At 50.2% G+C, this 19,764-nt stretch overlaps 1 protein-coding gene across 1 annotated transcript in view; it reads left to right on the forward strand.

Annotated features, from left to right (window-relative positions):
* The window catches only part of MYH7B (myosin heavy chain 7B), a 43,919-nt gene extending 26,215 nt beyond the window's left edge, over positions 1 to 17,704 (forward strand). The window contains exons 23-41 of the mRNA XM_043984475.1: positions 12 to 267; positions 2,846 to 3,088; positions 4,644 to 4,820; positions 4,987 to 5,132; positions 8,163 to 8,253; positions 8,457 to 8,846; positions 9,621 to 9,747; positions 9,857 to 9,975; positions 10,059 to 10,255; positions 11,249 to 11,598; positions 11,860 to 11,984; positions 12,092 to 12,207; positions 13,498 to 13,690; positions 13,966 to 14,169; positions 14,828 to 14,953; positions 15,977 to 16,147; positions 17,059 to 17,163; positions 17,243 to 17,338; positions 17,537 to 17,704. Coding sequence (XP_043840410.1) covers positions 12 to 267; positions 2,846 to 3,088; positions 4,644 to 4,820; positions 4,987 to 5,132; positions 8,163 to 8,253; positions 8,457 to 8,846; positions 9,621 to 9,747; positions 9,857 to 9,975; positions 10,059 to 10,255; positions 11,249 to 11,598; positions 11,860 to 11,984; positions 12,092 to 12,207; positions 13,498 to 13,690; positions 13,966 to 14,169; positions 14,828 to 14,953; positions 15,977 to 16,147; positions 17,059 to 17,163; positions 17,243 to 17,338; positions 17,537 to 17,704 — 3,400 coding nt within the window. The remainder of the gene's footprint in view (positions 1 to 11; positions 268 to 2,845; positions 3,089 to 4,643; positions 4,821 to 4,986; positions 5,133 to 8,162; positions 8,254 to 8,456; positions 8,847 to 9,620; positions 9,748 to 9,856; positions 9,976 to 10,058; positions 10,256 to 11,248; positions 11,599 to 11,859; positions 11,985 to 12,091; positions 12,208 to 13,497; positions 13,691 to 13,965; positions 14,170 to 14,827; positions 14,954 to 15,976; positions 16,148 to 17,058; positions 17,164 to 17,242; positions 17,339 to 17,536) is intronic.
* Positions 17,705 to 19,764: the final 2,060 nt, after the last annotated feature.

Here is a 19,764-nt window from a genome sequence, read left to right on the forward strand (position 1 = left end):
CCTCTCTCCAGGGATGCCCTCTACACCATCCAGTGCAATATCCGGGCTTTTGCGGCTGTTAAGAACTGGTCCTGGATGAAGCTCTTCTTCAAGATGAAGCCCCTGCTGCGCTCTGTGCAGGCAGAGGAGGAGCTGGGGGCCTTGCGGGCCGAGCTCCGGGGGCTGCGGAGCTCCCTGGCCGAGGCTGAGGCCAAGAGGCAGGAGCTGGAGGAGAAGCATATCAGCATCGCCCAGGAGAAGAATGACCTGTCTCTGCAGCTGCAGGCGGTGAGCCTTGGCAGGGTTGACGTGGGCATGGACATGGGAATAGGGATGGAGATGGGCATAGGGAGCAACAGTCAGAGCATCAGCCATCCTTGCCTCCCTCATTAGACTCCAGTGAATCCATCCACATTTATAGAAGATGCTTTACAGTTGGTGAAAATGCTTTCCTCACATTAACCCCAGAAGAGAGACAGAACAAGGACTGTTACACTCACTTTAGAGGTAGGGAAATGGGCAGAAAGAATTGATGTGAGGGGGCAGCTAGGTGGTGCAGTGGATAGAGCACTGGCCCTGGATTCAGGAGGACCTGAGTTCAAATCCGACCTTAGACACTTGACACTGTGTGATCCTTAACCCTCATTGCCCCCCCCACCCAAAAAGAAGAATTGATGTGACTTGCCTAGGGTCATATAATTAGTAAGTGTTAGAGCTAACATTCAAACTCAAATTATAGGATTTAGAGTTGGTAAGGATCCTCAAGGTCCCATTTAAAAGATCCAGGGCAAGCCCCTCATTTTGTAGATGAGGAAACAGGGAAGAGAAGCTGTTTTTCCAGGGTCATCTGGGTAATAAGTAATAGAGCTGAGATATTCTTTCTACAATATCACACTGTCCCAGTTCTGTTACAAACCTAGCTAGCATTCAAAGAAGGTTTTCTTTCTTTCTTTCTTTCTTTCTTTCTTTCTTTCTTTCTTTCTTTCTTTCTTTCTTTCTTTCTTTCTTTCTTTCTTTCTTTCTTTCTTTCTTTCTCTTTCTTTCTTTCTTTCTTTCTTTCTTTCTTTCTTTCTTTCTTTCTTTCTTTCTTTCTTTCTTTCTTTCTTTCTTTCTTTCTTTCTTTCTTTCTTTCTTTCTTTCTTTCTTTCTTTCTTTCTTTCTTTCTTTCTTTCTTTTTTTCTTTCTTCCTTCCTTCCTTCCTTCCTTCCTTTCCTTCCTTCCTCCCTCCCTCTCTTCTTTCCTTCCTTCCATTTCCTTTAATTCATTAGCAGACATTTATGTCAGGCCAGGGGTATGGCCCGCCTCTCATTAGACTTACTTTTCTACACACCCTGTCCCTTTAGCCAGATGGATCTACGCAATGCCCCATCCCATAGCCTTGGACCTTTCTGTCTCCATGTGTTTGCTTATGTTGTTTTCTCAGCGCAGAATGCTTGCTCTTCATCACCTCCTCCTGCCCCACTTTCCCCACTGCCCTATTATAAAGCCTACCCATCCTTCAATGCCCGGATCACACACCACCTCCTTTATGGAGCCCTCTTTGAAGGCTTTATTGAGTGGGTGTCATAGTCCATTGGAAAGTGGGATGAATTCGCAATCAGTGAAACCTGAATCATGATCTCATTAGTTACTACCTTTGTGAGAACCTTTTCTGGTTCTCTTTGCTCATCTATAAAACAAGGGAATTGGCCCAGGTCACTGGGGTCAAACTCACATGGAAACAAGGGCCACTAAATCATACATAAGGATCCCTGAAGGAACATATTGACTTTGAAAACCACATATTAACATCATTTATGTTCTATTGTATTTCTATTTATTGTTAAAAAATAAAGATTTCCCAATTACACTTCGGTCTGATTCAGGCAGCTCTCAGGAGCTGACCTCCTGACCTCCAAGGTACCCTCGAGGTCTAAATCTATAATCCAGGATCCTGTGTTGTTTCTCTGTGCCTCAGTTTCCTCTGTAAAATCAGGAGTTTGGGCTAAATCATCTCCAAAGTTCCCTTTAGCTCTGATATTTTACAATCTTATAAGTTATCTCGCAGCAGGTCGTTTGGGCAGCTCTCTTAGCAAGTGCCCCAGACTGAAGTGGATTGTAGAAGATGTACCCGTTTCTTCCTCCTACTAGACTGACCTTCTATCCATTTGTTTATCTATCTATTTATTTATTCATTCATTCATTCATGCATGCATTTGTTCATTCATTCATTCATTCATTCATTTAGTGGGGCAATGGGGGTTAAGTGACTTGCCCAGGGTCATACAGCTAGTAAGTGTCAAGTGTCTGGGGCCGGATTTGAACTCAGGTCCTCCTGAATTCAAGGCCAGTGCTTTATCCACTGTGCCACCTAGCTGCCCCCGACTGACCTTTTAAAGGCAGCTTGCTGGCACAATCAATAGAGCGTTGGGCATGGAATCGGGAAGACCTGAGTTCAAATGTGGCCTCAGACACTTGCTAGCTGTGTGATTCTGGGCAAATCTTTCCTTTACTGATGCTGGCCTCAGTTTCCCCAACTGTAAAATGGGGATAATAACTCCCAGTTTCAAATGAGGCAACATTTGTAAAGTGTTTGGCACATAGCAGGCTCTTAATAAATGCCCATCCCCTTCCTCTTCTCCTTCAGATGTATGATCAAATTTCTCCCTAAGGATTTTCTTCTCTAGGCTAAATACCCCAGTAGGTAAATGTTTGGGAATGAATGAATGAATGAATGAATGAATGAATGAATGAATGAATGAATGAGCCAGTTAATGGGTAAGACCCATCCCCGTTTTTACTTGCCTGCCAGCTTCCTGTCTCTGGGTCCTGCTCTGCCCCTGGGCCTGGGGTGCTGATCCCTACTGTCTGTCCCCTTTCCCTCCAGGAGCAGGACAACCTGGCAGATGCAGAGGAGCGCTGTGACCTTCTGATCAAGTCCAAGGTGCAGCTGGAAGCCAAGGTGAAGGAGCTGAGTGAGAGGTTGGAGGATGAAGAGGAGACAAATTCTGATCTCACTGCAAGGAAACGACATCTGGAGGATGAGTGCACCGAACTCAAGAAGGACATAGATGACCTGGAGTTGACCCTGGCCAAGGTGGAGAAGGAGAAGCACGCCACGGAGAATAAGGTATGGCCAGGTGTAGGGCTCAGAAGAGCCACCTCCCAGAGTTAGGACTGGGGCCAGAGCCCAGGGCAAGATGCTAGGCCCAGGAGAACCAGAGGAGCTAGAGCTTAGATTTGAGGGAAGACCTAGAACCAGAGCTGGACTGGATCAGAGCAGAGAACCATGGAAAAGAAAAAAACCTCAGAGGGAAACTCAAAGAGAAGGCTCAGAAAATAGCAAAGAGGGGCAGCTAGGTGGCACAATGGATAAAGCACTGGCCCTGGATTCAGGAGGACCTGAGTTCAAATCCGGCCTCAGATACTTGACACTAGCTGTGTGACCCTGAGCAAGTCACTTAACCCTCATTGCCCTGAAAGAAAGAAAGAAAGAAAGAAAGAAAGAAAGAAAGAAAGAAAGAAAGAAAGAAAGAAAGAAAGAAAGAAAGAAAAAGAAAAGAAAATAGCAAAGAATTGAGACTAGAAAAGACTGGAGCAGGTAAGTGGGAAAGGCCCAGGGTGAAGCCTAAAACAAGGAAGGGCTGAGAAACAGGCAAGAACCCAGACCACCAGGATGGCCTGTAGCAGAGACATAGGGAGGGGATTTGTGTCAAGGAATAGGGTGAAGGGCTTAGAATCTAGAACTTGAGGAGTCCGGAAAGACCACTGAACTTGGAGTCATTCAACCTGCATATATCTTGTATGGACATAGTTGTTTGCATCCATCATTGCTAACTCCCAATATATGGCATGCACCTGGGTCCCACCCCCCCATGCCACAGTAAAGACATACAGGGATAAAAACCCAAACATCTGAATTTCATCCCTCTAGGGTCTGTCTTCCTCCTTCACTGAGGGCACTTACTGCACTAACACCCTGCTCATTACCACAGAGACCAATCCAAGATCATCAATGGCTCATATCTAGGTAGCCTTTCAAAGTTTACATGGTACTTTCCTCACAATTCTCCTATCATTAGCTCCATTTCATGGATAAGGAAACTGAGGCTCAGAGGGGTTCAGTGAGGTCACATAGTTAGAAAGTGGAGAACTAGAATTTGAAGTCAGGTCTCTCAATTGATGGTCTAGCACCTTTTCCGCTAAAGTATGCCATCTCACCAGCCCCCATTCTACTATTTGTGGAAGGATTGGTGCCAGTTGTTCATAAGGGACTTGGACCAGGGGGTCTCCCATGGGCTCTGCCCCTCTTCCTGTGCCCTCTCCCTCCCCTCACATAAGCCATTCTTCATAAAAGACCAAGACATGGAGACCTGGATGAGCAAGGAATATGAGCCCATCATGGGAATAGTATTAACTTGACTTAAAGTCAGAAATTCTGGGTTCAAATCCCTGTCTTGATCCTTTACTTTGTGTGATCTTAGGCAAGTGACTTCCTTTCTCTAGGTTTTAATTCTCTCATCAATAAAATTAGGGGATTGGACAAGATTATTTCTAATGTCCTTTGCAGCTCTGATCCAAGGCTTAGGGATGAAGCCCTAGGATTTAAAATGAGGAAAGAACTGTCTCCCCTCCAGCTCCCATGTCTTCTCTCACCTGTCATCTCACCACTTCTCCTGGTTCAGGTGAAGACCTTGGTGGAAGAGATGGCCGGGCGGGATGAAACAATCGCCAGGCTGACCAAGGAGAAAAAAGCCCTGCAGGAAGCCCACCAACAAGGGCTGGATGACTTGCAGACTGAAGAGGACAAGGTCAACACTCTAAGCAAAGCCAAGGTCAAGCTGGAGCAGCAGGTGGATGATGTAAGTGTGACCTCATATATGTGTGTAGGAGGAGGCCATGATCTGGGCCCTGGACTGAGCAGGATGAAAGCACCGACCAAGACAGGGGTGGGAGAGGTTGGGCAGTCCTGGGTCTGGGAGATGAAGGAATTGAGAAAGCCTTTACTCAGACCCCCACCTTCCACAGCTGGAGAGCTCCCTAGAGCAGGAGAAGAAACTACGCCTGGATGCCGATCGGGCCAAGCGGAAGCTAGAGGGGGACCTGAAGCTCACTCAAGAGTCAGTGGCAGATGGAGAACGTGACCGGCGGCAGCTGGAGGAGAAGCTCAAGAAGTGGGTATAGTGATGTGAGGTGATCTTTAAAAAAAGAAAATACTTAGTTGGGGCAGCTACGTGGTACAGTGGATAAAGCACCGGCCCTGGATTCAGGAGGATCTGAGTTCAAATCTGGCCTCAGACACTTGACACTTACTAGCTGTGTGACCCTGGGCAAGTCACTTAACCCTCATCGTCTTGCCAAAAAAAATGCACTTAGTATTTTATTTTCCCCCAATTATATGTTTTTCTTCCCGTTAAAATTTTTTTTTTATTTATTTGAGGGGCAATGAGGGTTAAGTGACTTGCCTAGGGTCACATAGCTAGTAAGTGTCAAGTGTTTGAAGCTGGATTTGAACTCAGATCCTACTGAATCCAGGGCCTGTGCTTTATCCACTGCGCCACCTAGCTGCCCCTCCAATTATATGTAAAAAAAAATTTTTTTTTATCATTTGTTTTTTTTTTTTTTTAACGGGGCAATGGGGTTAAGTGACTTGCTCAGAGTCACACAGCTAGTAAGTGTCAAGCGTCTGAGGCCGGATTTGAACTCCGGAACTCCTGAATCCAGGGCCGGTGCTTTATCCACTGTGCCACCTAGCTGCCCCTTAACATTTGTTTTTAAAACTTTGTTTTTTGTTTTTTGGTGAGGCAATTGGGGGTAAGTGACTTGCCCAGGGTCACACAAACTTTAAGTTCTGAATTCTCTCCCTTCCTTGCCCTCCCCTCCCTCATTGAGAAGGCAAGTAATTTGATATAGGTTTTACATGGGTGGTCATGCAAAACATTTCCATATTAGTCATGTGAAAGAAAACATAGACAAAAAAACTTCAAGAAAAATAAAGTTAAAAAATTATGCTTCAATCTATATTTTTCTGAAAGCATCCTGCTCATCGTTTATTATACAGCACAATAGTATTCCATCATAATCACATACCACAATTTGTTCATAAATTCCCCAGTTGATGGTATCCTCTCCATTTCCAATTCTCTGCCACCAGAAAAGAGCTCTTATGAATATTTTTGTACATATAAGTCCTTTCCCTTTTTTTTTTAATCTCTTCTTGGATATAGACCTAGTAATGGTATTTCTAGGTCAAAGAATATTATAGGGGAAGCTGGGTGGCGCAGTGGATGGAGCACCAGCCCTAGAGTCGGGAGTGCCTGGGTTCAGGTCCGGCCTCAGACACTTACTAGCTGTGTGACCCTGGGCAAGTCACTTGACCCCAGTTGCCTCACTAAAAACAAACAAAAAAAGAATATTATAGCCCTTTGGACATAGTTCCAAATTATTCTACAGAATGGTTGAATCAGTTCACAACTCCAGCAATAGTGCATTAATGTCTCACTTTTTTTCACATTCCTTCCAATATTTGTCATTTTCCTCTTCTATCCTCTTAGCCAATTTAACAGATATGAGGTAGTACCCCAGAATTGTTTTGATTTGCATCTCTCCAATCAGTGAGTTAGAGCATTTTTTCATATATATACATATGTATGTAGATAGATAGATAGATATGAAGGAAACTAGGTGATCTTGAGAATAATTTCTTCTCCCTCTGGGCCTCAGTTTCCTTATCTGTAAAATAAGAGGGTTTGGATAAAATGCTCAGGGGGACTGCAGACCAGATAGTTCAGGGCTGAGGTCTGATCGGGCTCATAAAATATCAGAAACCCTCAGGATTAGTGCCTCCAACTCCAAACCATACCACTTATATGAAAATATCTAAATATCTAAATTTGCACTGGAGACTACTCTGCCTTCTGCAGACTTCAGCACTTGGGCAGTAAGAACTAGGGGCTGGAGGGCAGCTAGGTGGCACAGTGGAGAAAACCCCGGTCCTGGATTCAGGAGGACATGAGTTCAAATCTGGCTTCAGACACTTGACATGGACTAGCTGTGTGATCCTGGGCAAGTCACTTAACCCCCATTGCCCTGGAAGAAGAAGAAGAAGAAGAAGAAGAAGAAGAAGAAGAAGAAGAAGAAGAAGAAGAAGAAGAAGAAGAAGAAGGACACAGGGAAGCATCTGAAATAGGTTTTTGAGTTTATTGGTATTAAAAAGCATGGACCTGAAAATATTGGATGTTAGAGGGGATGTGAGAAAGCTGGGAAAAATGAGACATTAATGCACTATTGCTGGAGTTGTGAACTGATTCAACAGTTCTGTAGAACAATTTAGAACTATGTCCAAAAGGATATAAAACTCTTTGACCTAGCGATACCATTAGTAAATCTATATCCAAAAGAGATAAAAAACAAAAAAGGGAAAGAACCTTGGGTATGTCCTTCAAAGGCCAGCTCAGCTAAATTCAGAGGCTCATTACCAAAAGACTGGATATTTGGTGAGGAATATTGTGGCTCTGCCAATTCAAGAAACTGGACGGAGTGGCCAAACGGATAAAATCACAGGTCTTTTGAAGTATTTCAGTAAGTGTGCAAGACTGTAAGCTCCCTGAGGCCAGGGACTGGTGCATTTTTCATCCTTGCTTGCCTAGTACCCAGCATAGTGTCCTTCCTGTGCATAGAATCAGGGGCCAAAAGGACCAAATGGCTATAGTGGCAAAAACTCAGGATTTGGGGCCGGAGGACTTGGGGTCCATTTCCAGCCCAGGTACACACTGCCTGTGTAACCTTGAACATGGCCCCTCTCTTCTCCAATCCTCAGCTTCCTCCTCTACAAAATGAGCAAGCTAGAAGGCTCTCCCTGAATCCCAGGAAGCCAGGGTTAGAAGGGCCTTCAGAGCTCATGTAGGCCAACCTGTACCTGACCAGGAAGCCCATCTCCAATATCCCTGACAAGTAGTTTTCCAGGCTCTGCTTGAAGACCTCCAATGAAGTGACATTCTCATGGCTTCCCAAGACAGTCCATTCCACTTCTGGGGAAGTTGGTTTTTTTTTTTTTTTCTTTCACTGAACTACAATCTGCCTCCCTGCTACTTCCACCCATGGCTCCTTGGCTCTCTGGGGCCAGTCAGGGTGGTGAGGCTGGGTGGCCGGCTGGCTCCTTTTGCCCTCACATCCCATCACCCATGGCCATCTCTTTGCTGCAGGAAGGACTTTGAGATGAGCCAGCTAAACTCTCGAATTGAGGATGAACAGGTGCTGGGGGCCCAGATGCAGAAGAAGATCAAGGAACTACAGGTGCCTCTCCCTACACCAGAACCCGCCAACCCCGACCCTCTGCCTCCTGCTGGGGTCCAGCCGTCAGCAGGCCCGAGGCTCCAGGCTGGCCGACTGGGTGCTAAGTGCTAAGCGCTCCCCTGGGCCGCCGAGGGGTGGGGGTGGAGGTGGGGGCCCTTTGGCAGCCCCAGCGTCTTCACGCCTTACTTGCCCCCCCTCCCCAGTCCCGCGGAGAGGAGCTGGAGGAAGAGCTGGAGGCGGAGCGGGCAGCCCGGGCTCGGGTGGAGAAGCAGCGGGCAGAGAGCGCCCAGGAGCTGGAGGAGCTGAGCGAGCGGCTGGAGGAGGCGGGAGGGGCGTCGGCCGGGCAGCGGGAGGGCAGCCGGAAGCTGGAGGCGGAGCTGGGCCGGCTGCGGCGGGAGCTGGAGGAGGCCACGCTGAGGCACGAGGCCACGGTGGCGGCCCTGCGCAAGAGGCAGGCGGATGGCGCGGCCGAGCTGGGGGAGCACATCGACAGCCTGCAGCGGGCCAGGCAGAAGCTGGAGAAGGAGAAGAGCGAGCTCAGGATGGAGGTGGACGACCTCAGTGCCAACGTGGAGGCCCTCACCCGGGGCAAGGTAGACGCGGGAGGCGGTTCACCTAGCCCTTCCCTGGTCTTCTGACTTAGGACCCTGTTTGGATCGCCCCAGCCTCCCGAAGGACTTATGATGACCCCACACCTTTGATCTCCACATGCTTCTGTCTCCTCCTCCTCCTCCTATCTTTGTGTGTGTGTGTGTGTGTGTGTGTGTGTGTGTGTGTGTGTGTGTGTGGCATTTGGAGTTAAGTGACTTGCCCAGGGTCACACAGCTAGTGTCAAGTGTCTGAGGCTGGATTTGAACTCAGGTCCTCCTGAAATCAGGGCTGGTGCTCTATCCGCTGCACCACATAGTTGCCCCCATAGCTAACATTTACAAAGCACCTACTATGTGCCAGTCGCTGTGATAAGCACTTTACAATTATCTCATTTGATTCTCACCACAACCCTGGGTGGTAGGTTTTATTATTATCTCCATTTTATGGATGAGGAAACTGAGGCAAGCAGAGATTATGCATATCTGAAGGAGGATTTGAACTCAGATCTTCCTGACTGGAGGCCCCACACAGTTGCCTTTTGACTCCTCACCTAAAGACCTATGATGGATAGCTCTTGAATTCTAAACCCTGATCCTTGATCAGACTATGGATCCATACCTTCTCTTCATCCTCCTGCCCTGTCCTCAGATCCACAAGCTCTAAAGCCTTTGGCCCCAACCTCTAATGATGCTTTGTTTTCACTCCCTGGGACCCCCACCTTTTCTCTTCCTAATTTTGACCTTCTGATACACTCTGACACCCCTCCCCCAAACCAGACCAATGCAGAGAAACTCTGCCGAGCAACAGAGGATCATCTGAGCGAAGCCAAGGTCAAGATTGATGAGCTGCAGAGGCAGCTGGCAGATGTGACTGCCCAGCGCGGGAGGCTGCAGACTGAGAATGGTGAGGTGGATCTGAGGAGGGGTGGGAAGGATGCTGGGGAAAGGGGGATGGATGAGCCTGGAGCTCCTCTTGACAACCTCCACCCCATCCTTTTGTCTCCTACCTCCAGGGGAACTGAGCCGCCTGCTAGAGGAAAAGGAGTCTCTGATCAGTCAGCTAAGCCGTGGGAAGATATCGGTGACCCAGAGCCTGGAGGAGCTGAGGCGGCAACTGGAGGAGGAGACCAAGGTCCCAGGGGACCAAGAGGGCTAGGGAGGATGGACTTGGCTGCCTGGCTCCTGACACCCTCATTCCCGGTCCTCTCAATACAGGCAAAGAGTGCGCTGGCCCACACCGTTCAGGCATCTCGTCATGACTGTGAGCTCCTAAGGGAACAGCACGAGGAAGAGGCCGAGGCCCAGGCAGAGCTGCAGCGGCTCCTGTCCAAGGCCAATGCCGAGGTTGCCCAGTGGAGGAGCAAGTATGAGGCTGATGCCATCCAGAGGACCGAGGAGCTGGAGGAGGCCAAGTAAGGAGCCACAGGCCAGGCCCAGCTGCCCACCTGCCCGCCTGTAGGGTCTGAGACCCCCATATTTGATCCCATCACTGCTACGTCTGTAACCCCCCATGTTCCTGAACCCCTGGCCAGGATCCTGCCCTGTGACCTTCCCCTCGTGTTTCTGACCCTGTGAAGCTTTGGCCAGGAACTGGTGGCATGCTCTGACCTATCTGTGATTATTCTGCTCCCCCTGCCTTTAGAGGTCACCAGGTGGCCCAGTGGATAGAGGCGCTGGACCTGGAGTTGGGAAAGATGCAAGTTCAAATATGACCTCAGACACTGGCTTTGTAACTCTGAGACAGGTCTTTTGTTTGCCTCAGTTTCCTCATCTGTAGAATGGGTTGTTGTAAGGAAAAAATGAGCAAATCTTTGTAAAAAGTGCTTAGCACAAAAAAAAAAAAAAAAAAGAAGAAAGGGGGGCAGCTAGATGGCGTAGTGGTTAAAGCACCAGCCCTGGATTCAGGAGTACCTGAGTTCAAATCTGGCCTCAGACACTTGACACTTACTAGCTGTGTGACCCTGGGCAAGTCACTTAACCCCCTATTGCCTGCAAAAAAAGAAAAAAGAAAAAAAAAGTGCTTAGCACAGTACCTGGCATATGGTAGGTGCTAATGCTTATTCCCTTATTCCCCCTTGGCCTTGTGTGACCCTATCTGTGACCCCTAACCCCAAGTACATATGGTCAGTGGAAAGAACCATGACTGAAATCAGAATAATGGAATTCAAATCTGAGGTCCTTTCCCTATCTAAGTTTGTGATCCTACAATCACTTCTATGTCTAGGATACCATGACCACCATGTTCCTGCCCTCATGACCCTTTGGTCATGATCCTGCCCTGTGACCCCCCACATTCCTGACCCTCTGACCTTCTGACCCCTTGGCCATGCTCCTGCCCTGTGACCTTCCTGTTCTTGACCCTCTGACCCCTTGGTCATGCTCCTGTGACTCTCCCCGGGCCTCAGGAAGAAGCTGGCGGCTCGGCTCCAGGAGGCAGAGGAGGTGGCAGAGGCTGCCCACGCCCGGTGCTCCTCCCTGGAGAAGGCGAAGTTGCGGCTTCAGACTGAGGTGGATGACGTGAGCCTGGAGCTGGAGAGGTCCACCTCCGCGGCCGCTGCCCTGGACAAGAAGCAGCGCCTTCTGGAGCGGGCCTTAGAGGAGCGGAGGCGCCAGGAGGAGGAGACTCAGCGGGAGTTGGAGGCCGCACAGAGGGAGGCCCGAAGTCTGGGCTCCGAGCTCTTCCGGCTCCGGCACAGCCACGAGGAGGTGCTTGAGGCCCTGGAGACCCTCAAGAGGGAGAACAAGCACCTCCAGGGTATGACCTTCTGCCCACCCATCCTGGAGCATCTTAGGGGCCGGAGGTCATTCTGGGTATCAGGGGCTTCCTTGGGTGAACGCAGAGTCCCTTCAGATCATAGTGGTCACTGGGGTCAAAGATCCTTCCAGATCAGGCTGCGGGGTCATCCTGACATCTGAAGGTCATTCTGGGGTTTCAGGGTTGGGATCAGGTGGGGTCATCCCACATCAGGGGCATCCCCTGAGAACGGGTCTCACAACACTTTCCCTAACTCCCCAGAGGAAATCAGTGACCTCACTGACCAGATCAGCCTGAGTGGGAAGAATTTACAGGAGCTGGAGAAAGTGAAGAAGGCACTGGAGGGAGAAAAGAGTGAGCTGCAGGCAGCGCTAGAGGAAGCAGAGGTCAGCAGCTAGACCCGCATTCCTTTCCCTGATCTCCACGTGCTGACCCTCCCATACTGTCTGCCTGGACGCTGACCCCTGACTCCTTCCTTCTCACTGACTTCCAGGGGGCCTTGGAGCTGGAGGAGACAAAGACCCTGCGAAGCCAGCTGGAGCTGTCCCAGGTGAAGGCGGACATGGACCGTAAGCTGGCGGAGAAGAACGAGGAGAGTGAGAACCTCAGGTGGGAAGGCCAGAGGCTGCCCCGCTTGGCTGAGGGAGCCCCCAGGGACTCAGGCACTGTCACCTTTGCAGAACAGATGCTGAGTCTGGGCCTTCTTGGGGAGGGAGCAGGTCCTAACTGAAGTCCTCTGTATCCCTAAGCCTCCATCCATCCATGAGGGGGAGAGAGACAGAGAGAGAAAGGGAGAGGGAGAGAAGGAAAGGGGGGGGGAGGATAATGGGAGAGGGGGGGGAGGAGAGAAAGGGAGGGAGAGACAGAGAGAGACAGAAACAGAGAAAGAAAGACAGAGACAGTGTGTATGTGTGTGAGAGGGAGGCAGAGGCAGAGGCAGAGAGAATGACTTGAAGCTAGTATGATTGTAATAAGAATCTAAAATAGTTCACCAGTCAATAAACATTTTGATTATGGGGTATCAGGGAGAGAATTCCAGGAATGAGGAACCACCAGTGAAAATGCCCAGAATTAAAAAAAAAAAATTACAAAACAAGAGAAGAAAATGCCCAGAATCTGGAGTTGGGAGTGTCTTGCAGAAAGAAGAGGGAGGCGAGTGTCACTAGATCACAGAGCACAGGGGATCAGGGGGAAGAGAATAAGGTGTAAAAAGACTGAAAGGCAAGAGGGTAGGTAAGAGGTTGTGAAGCACCAGGTAACCTAGCTGGATGGACTGAACTTTAGAGAAGAGGCTACTGAGTGACGATGGCAAAGGGGATGATCAAGCAGTGGCAATGAGGACCAAGGAGCAAGCTTCCTCTTCCCCCTCCTCCCCCCTCCCCCATCCCTCTCCTCCCTCCTCCTCCTGCCTCTCGTGTTGATGGGCATGAGAGAAGGAATTATCAGCACTGGAAGAGGGTGGCCAAGATGTAGTGTCTTCCAGAGGCAGCCAGGCTTCTGAAAGCTCTCTCTAGCCCAGAGGGGTTTCCCAGAGAGGGGGACCATCTCACTGAACACCACCGAGAACTTTTATTGGAAGATTAAACTCTCTTATAGTCTTAGCATCTCTGAGATGGAAGAGACCTCAAAGTGCAACCTAGTCCAAGAGCTAATGGAGCCCAAGTCATCACTACAACATCCCAGACAAGGGGCCATGGAGCCTTTTGGGGAATACTTCTGTGATGGGGAGTGCCTTCCATATGAGTGCAGATAGAAGCAGTGGTCAGTGGCAGTAAGAAGGGACCAGCAGGACTAGGACCTGGTGCCTGAGGGGACTATGGGGTTGCCGATGACCCTAGCAATCATCTGGGCAGGAGGGGGTCCTGGGCACTGATCCTATCCTGCCACCCCTCACCCCAGACGAAATCACCAGCGCACAGTAGAGTCACTGCAGGCTTCACTGGATGCTGAGGGTCGGGCGAGGAATGAGGCGCTGAGGCTTAAAAAGAAGATGGAGGGAGACTTGAATGAGCTGGAGCTGCAGCTGGGTCATGCCACTCGCCAGGCCAGTGAGGCCCATGCAGCTACTCGCCTGCTGCAAGGCCAGCTCAAGGTGAGGCTGTGGCCGAGGTGGGAGGGGAAGGCATGGGGAGCCATCAGAAAGCCGAGGGCACAACCAGGGAGCTGAGGCTCGGCAGGGGAATTGGGGGGCAGAGGTTTGGGGGCAAAGCTAGGGAGCCACAGGGGAATTCAGGGAGCAGTGGGGTAGATGAGGAGCTGTGAGCAGATCAAGGGGAATGAAGACCCAAATACTGGGAAGCACACGTTTAGCCTGGGGCTGTGTGGGTTGGTCTCTGACTCGCCACCCTTCCTTCCCCCCTTCTCCAGGATGCCCAGGTGGCCCAGGATGAAGCACAGCGAATGGCTGGGGAGCTGCGGGAACAGGCCCAGGCCTTAGAAAGGAGGAATGGGCTACTTCTGGCAGAGCTGGAGGAGCTTCGGGCAGTGCTGGAGCAAGGAGAGAGGGCCCGGAGACTTGCTGAGCAAGAGCTGCTTGAAGCCACAGAAAGGATCAACTTGTTGCACTCACAGGTGAGCTGGGCAGCGAGCGAGACTCACACGGCACCATGCATAGTAGGTGCACAATAACTATTTGCACTAATAATAGATTTCCTGTTACTATCTATACTCATCAACATTATAATGTATATCGTGTATATATTTGTTTCTCTATAAATATTATTTCTATATTATAATTAGTATATTAATATATTTATGTGCATGTTTAAAACATGCTGAATTAACCTGAGACACAGGACACATGGAGAATAGGGCATAGACCCGTCTTTGGCCCCCAAACGGGACATGCCAAACATTGAGCACAAGACCATGGGACCTGGAGACCTTCAAGTGCCCCTTCCTCAGAGGCTCCAGGAATCCTTTTTGCTGAAGGCCTGCCTCAGGGGTAGTACTTGGTACGGTCCTTAGTAGGGCTTCTTAACCAGTGAACCTGTTTTCTTGATCTTTTGATAACTGCATTTCAGTTCAGTGGTTTCCTTTGTAATTCTGTGCATTTTATTTTCTGCATTTATGAACGTTTCTCTAAGAAGGGATCCATAGGCTTTACTAGCCTGCCAAAGGGGTCCATGACACAAAAGATTAAGGACTTTGGGGGGGGGGGACCCAACCTGGATCTGACTCTCTCTTTCCATCTCTCTCCTCCCCTGCCTCAACCCTCATGTGCTCCCAGAACACAGGCCTTGTCAGCCAGAAGAAGAAACTAGAGGCTGATGTGTCCCAACTGAGTGGTGAGGTGGAAGAGGCCATGCAGGAAAGCCGTGAGGCTGAGGAGAAGGCGAAGAAAGCCATCACTGATGTGAGGGTCCAGAGGCTGGGACCAGTCCTGGGGAGGAGGAGCAGCCTGGTCCAGCTCAGAGCTGGAAGCATTGGGCTGGGGCTACAACAGGAGGGCTTCGGGACTGAAGGGCTTTCCTGCAGGATGATCGCAGGATCATAGACTCAGAGTTGGAAGAGATCCCCACTTTTTACTCATGAGCATAGAGGTCCAGAGAGGCTGAAGTGATGCCCCAGATCACACTGGCACTGAGTGGCAGAGCTGGGATCTCTACCCAGGTCTTCTGACTTCAAATCAGAATCAGTCTTGAGAGCTAGAAGGCAGCTTAGAGATCTAGCTCAATCCCCTCTTTTTTGGGGGGTGGGGAGGCAGGGCAATGAGGGTTAAGTGATTTGCCAAAGGTCACACAGCTAGTGTCTGAGGCTGGATTTGAACTCAGGTCCTCCCAAATCCAGGGCCTGTGATTTATCCACTGCGCCACCTAGCTGCCCTCTCAACCCCTTCTTTTAGCAGGGGAAGAAACTGAGGCCTTGAGAAGTTAAGCCACTCAAGGTCATAGTGACAGAACCAAACCCGGATTTTCTGACTAAATCCAACTGTCTTGATAGCATGTTGCCTCTATCCAAGAGGAAAGTGGAGAGGCTTCAGCAAGGGGGAAGGATGGAATGACCGTCAGAAGGGGGCAGGGACAGCCAGTCAATAAACATTTATTAAGTGCCTACCGAGTACCAGGCACCAAGCTGATCTCTGGAGATACAAAGGCAAAGAGGGCAGTCCCTGCCCCCACGGGGCTCACAGTCTAACAGGGGAGACAACATGCACACACTTATGTACAAACAAGCCCTGTACAACTGAAGCTGGAGATACTCAACAGAGGGTTAGCATTAGCACAAGGGGCTCAGGAAGGGCTTCTAGCTGGGAAGGAGGCCGGGCGGCAGAGAGGAGGGAAAATGTTCCAGCTCCAGCTGGCCAGAACACTCAGCCTGGAGATGGAGGAAGACTAGGAAGGGCTGTGACTCCTGACTCTGCCCCCACCCCCTGCAGGCAGCTATGATGGCCGAGGAGCTGAAGAAGGAACAGGACACCAGTGCCCACTTGGAGCGGATGAAAAAGACACTGGAGCAGACAGTGAGGGAGCTGCAGGTGCGGCTAGATGAGGCCGAGCAGGTGGCCCTCAGGGGCGGCAAGAAGCAGGTCCAGAAGTTGGAAGCGAAGGTCGGTCCCTCCCCAAGTTGTCCCCATCCCCCAGTACTCCTGGAACATCGCCCCTTACCTGTCTCCCTCCCAGTGCTTTCGGTCTGGATCTGATGCACCTGGCCATCTCCCTAGGTTCTTCTGGCCTTGCTCTGACGCTCCTGCCCTTCTCCCCAGTTCTTTCCAGTGTAGTGAATCAAAACTTAGCACTCCCTGTAGCAGCAATCCCCTCCCCTCCCCTCCCCCAGAAACTGCTCCCAGCTAGCCCCTGGAGGGCTCACTAAACCGACATTAAACATGCAATCAACTGCTTGGAGATGGAGGGAGTGTTTTATCACCCAGCATCCAGGGGCTTGGGCTAAGCAGCTCCTGCCCATACCTCCAGGGATAAGCAGGAGCTCTTCTAGATGATCCTTTAGGCATCCCACTGTTCGCTGGGGAAGAACTTCTTTGAGCAGCCCAAAGAGATGTGACCCCCTAGATTCTGCGATGCTCCCAAACTTCCCAGGCATTTCCCTATCCCTGCTGGGCATTTCTGACCCCTCCCCTGCCCCTGCATTTTTCCTTGGCCTCAGACTGGATTCCTCACCACTCGCCAACTGTCTTGGATTCCTGTTTGGGTTCCTACCCACTTCCTCAGCCTCCTTGTCCTTTTTTCACTCTTCTTAGCATGGTTCTTCTCCCCTCGTTCTAAGGAGGTCAGAGGTCTAGAGCTGGAAGGGACCTCAGAGGCTCCCTACAGCAACCCTTTCATTTTACAGATGAGGAAACTGAGGCCCAGGGAGTTGTGATTTGCCCAAGGTCACATGGGTTGTATCAGAATCAGGACTTGAACTCAGGTCCTCCTGGTCCAATTAGCACTCTTCCCATTGTATCAAGATCCTGTCCCCCTGAACCTGAGGTTCTAGGTTCATCTACTCACTATTCTGCAGGTACGTGAACTGGAGTTGGAGCTGGATGGGGAGCAGAAGAAGAACGTGGAAGCCCAGAAAGGCATTCGAAAACATGAGCGCCGAGTGAAGGAGCTCACTTATCAGGTCAGTGAGACCAGGATAGCATCTCTTGGGCTGCAAGAACCTACGGCCCTGAGTGACTCCCATTGTCCCTTCTCCCCAGGCTGAAGAAGACAGGAAGAACCTGGCCCGGATGCAGGATCTCATTGAGAAGCTACAGAGCAAAGTCAAGAGCTATAAGCGCCAGTTTGAGGAGGCGGTGAGTGCATGTGCAAATGCACGTGGCTATGTGCCAGGCATTAATCTTCCCATTTTATAGAAGTGGAAACTGAGGTCAAGAGAAGTATGGCTTGACCTAAACACCCATGTACAACTGCCTGTGCATAATCCTACATGGTAGGCACTTAATATAATGCTTGTTAATGAATTGATCCTCTATGTGACTGCTCCATCCCAGGAACAACAAGCCAACTCCAACCTGGTGAAGTATCGGAAGGCTCAGCACGAGCTCGATGATGCAGAGGAACGGGCAGACATTGCAGAAACCCAGGTTAACAAGCTTCGAGCTCGAACTCGGGATGCCTTGACCCCTAAGGTAAGGGGGCTGGGGACAGAAGGGCAATAATTTACTCCCCAAAGTGAGAAGTGGAGAACAGAAAGAAGTTCCCCAAGGGGAGGATCTGAGGAAAGCAAATTCACAATCCTTCTTCTTTGCTGGGCTGTCTGTGCCCATGGGCAGGCGGGAGGGAGGAAGTGGGCAGGGGTGGTAAGTTGACATGTCTCTACCATTCCTCAGCATAAAGAGTGAAGTCATGGAAGCCCCCAAGCCCCCAAGGGCCTGAGATCTGAAGAGGCGTGGTTGCTGCAACAGCATCATGGACCCTTGTCTGACTGCTTCTTTAGCCTATCCCTAGTACCTCCAGTTCTGTCACTTACTGTCATTCCCTCTCCAATCCCTTCTAATTTCCCAAATAAATGCAACTTCTTTAAAGCCAGCCTGTTTCTTGTGCCTTTTGCTGAGGGGAAGCAGAGGGGGAGAAACCTTTCTAGGGCTAAGAGTAATGAAGAACCCAAGAGTTAGACTCAGGCTCCTGAGCAAACACAGCACAAAGGGAGGAAAACTGGGCCTAGAACACATCCCTAGTCCATCCAGTCTCCCAGACCCTAGCATTGCTCACCCAAACAAAGGTCAGTTGCACACCCCTCACTTAAAATACTTTAATACTCTCCATCTAATAATCACTTTATTTGCTGTTAATAAATTGGCAATACTGTGGTGCAGTCCTCATCCAAGGGGAGGGGAAAAGCTTTCCCAGGGAGAGCTGATCTGTGTGTGCTGGGGCTGGGGAGAAGTCCCCAGGGGAAGGACTGAGTCACCCCTGGGGACAGTCAAGGGACACAAGTCCATGACATTTGGATTTAAAGAAGACAAACTTCTTCCTTTCCTGGAGCTGGTGGAAGAGCTCCAGGGAACATGGGTTGTTAGACCAAGGCATTGGGACCTGGCCCTCCCTGGGGAAGTTCCCCCACCCTGCTGGGGTCAGCCCCCTCAAGTCTAGTGTGGGAAGGAAAAGTGACTCAGACTGTCTGGGGGTTAAGGGGGAGGCATGGGGCAGGTCAGAAGGACAACACATCTTTTCACGAGTGGCCTGTGGGTTAAGAAGTGACAAAATGAAAAAGGAAGGTCAGCCAGTAGGAGAGAGGGATCAAATAAATGAGAAACCGATGGGGGTGGTGGGCTGGCCCTCATCCCAAGGCTCAACCTGGGAAGGAAGCCTGAGAACTCAGGCTGGGCCTGCTGTCCAAGGGGCTTGACTGGTCCTGGGCTAACCAAGGTGAGATTCCCATAGGATGGGCACAGAGGGGTTAAGGACTCTCTGGACCCCTTTCTCTGTACTCTTCATCAGCACTGGGCCATCTTACCAGAGAATGAGGGACAACACACCTCTAAATAGTCTGAATTCCGGGGAGGTGGACACTTTGTGGGGAGCTTCCTACTAGTGCCTTCTGGACTCACTTTGGCTCCAGAGAAGGCTAAGTGTCCCAACTGTTGGGGCGACCAGTATATCCTCTCCCCCTCTCTCCAGCCCCACTCCCCTTGTATGGAGGACCGTAACGCCAGGGTGGGAGGAGGTACCACAGAAAAGCACTGAGCAAACGTCTGAGATATGAAGATTTTAAGTTCCACTTGGCCACAGGTGGGGGCAGTGAACAACATCTAAGCAATGGTCTGAGGCTCCTGCCCAGCGTTTTAAGCAAAAGATTCTCCCCAGGGGAGAAAAACACTGAGAGGCCCGGAAGGAACACCAGATAAAAAGATGGAGACCCTCAAATTCAGTACCAGGTCTCAGGAGCAAGGGAAGAGAAGAAATAATGAGTCCACCCACAGCCCCTGCTCAGGGAACATTTAAAGTTCATGTATCAGTGGCCCAGGCCAGGAGCCTGCAGCACAGGCCTAGCCTCAGAATTGGCACCCAAACAGAGGGCCTGGTGATACTGGTCAGGAAAAGCTTCAATTGTGAGGGATTAGGGACAGAGAGGCGGGAAAGAAGGAAAGAGCCCTTGGTGAGCCCTGCCTCCCCCAGGGAGAGAAAATAGCACTGTCTCTTCTGGAAAAAGGTATTTTCTCCTTCAAACCAGAAGTCCCTGAAATGTCCCATCCCAGGAGCAATGGGAGCAGGGGGA

The sequence above is a fragment of the Dromiciops gliroides genome, chromosome 2, assembly GCF_019393635.1.
Source record: "Dromiciops gliroides isolate mDroGli1 chromosome 2, mDroGli1.pri, whole genome shotgun sequence".
NCBI classification, from domain to species: domain Eukaryota; kingdom Metazoa; phylum Chordata; class Mammalia; order Microbiotheria; family Microbiotheriidae; genus Dromiciops; species Dromiciops gliroides.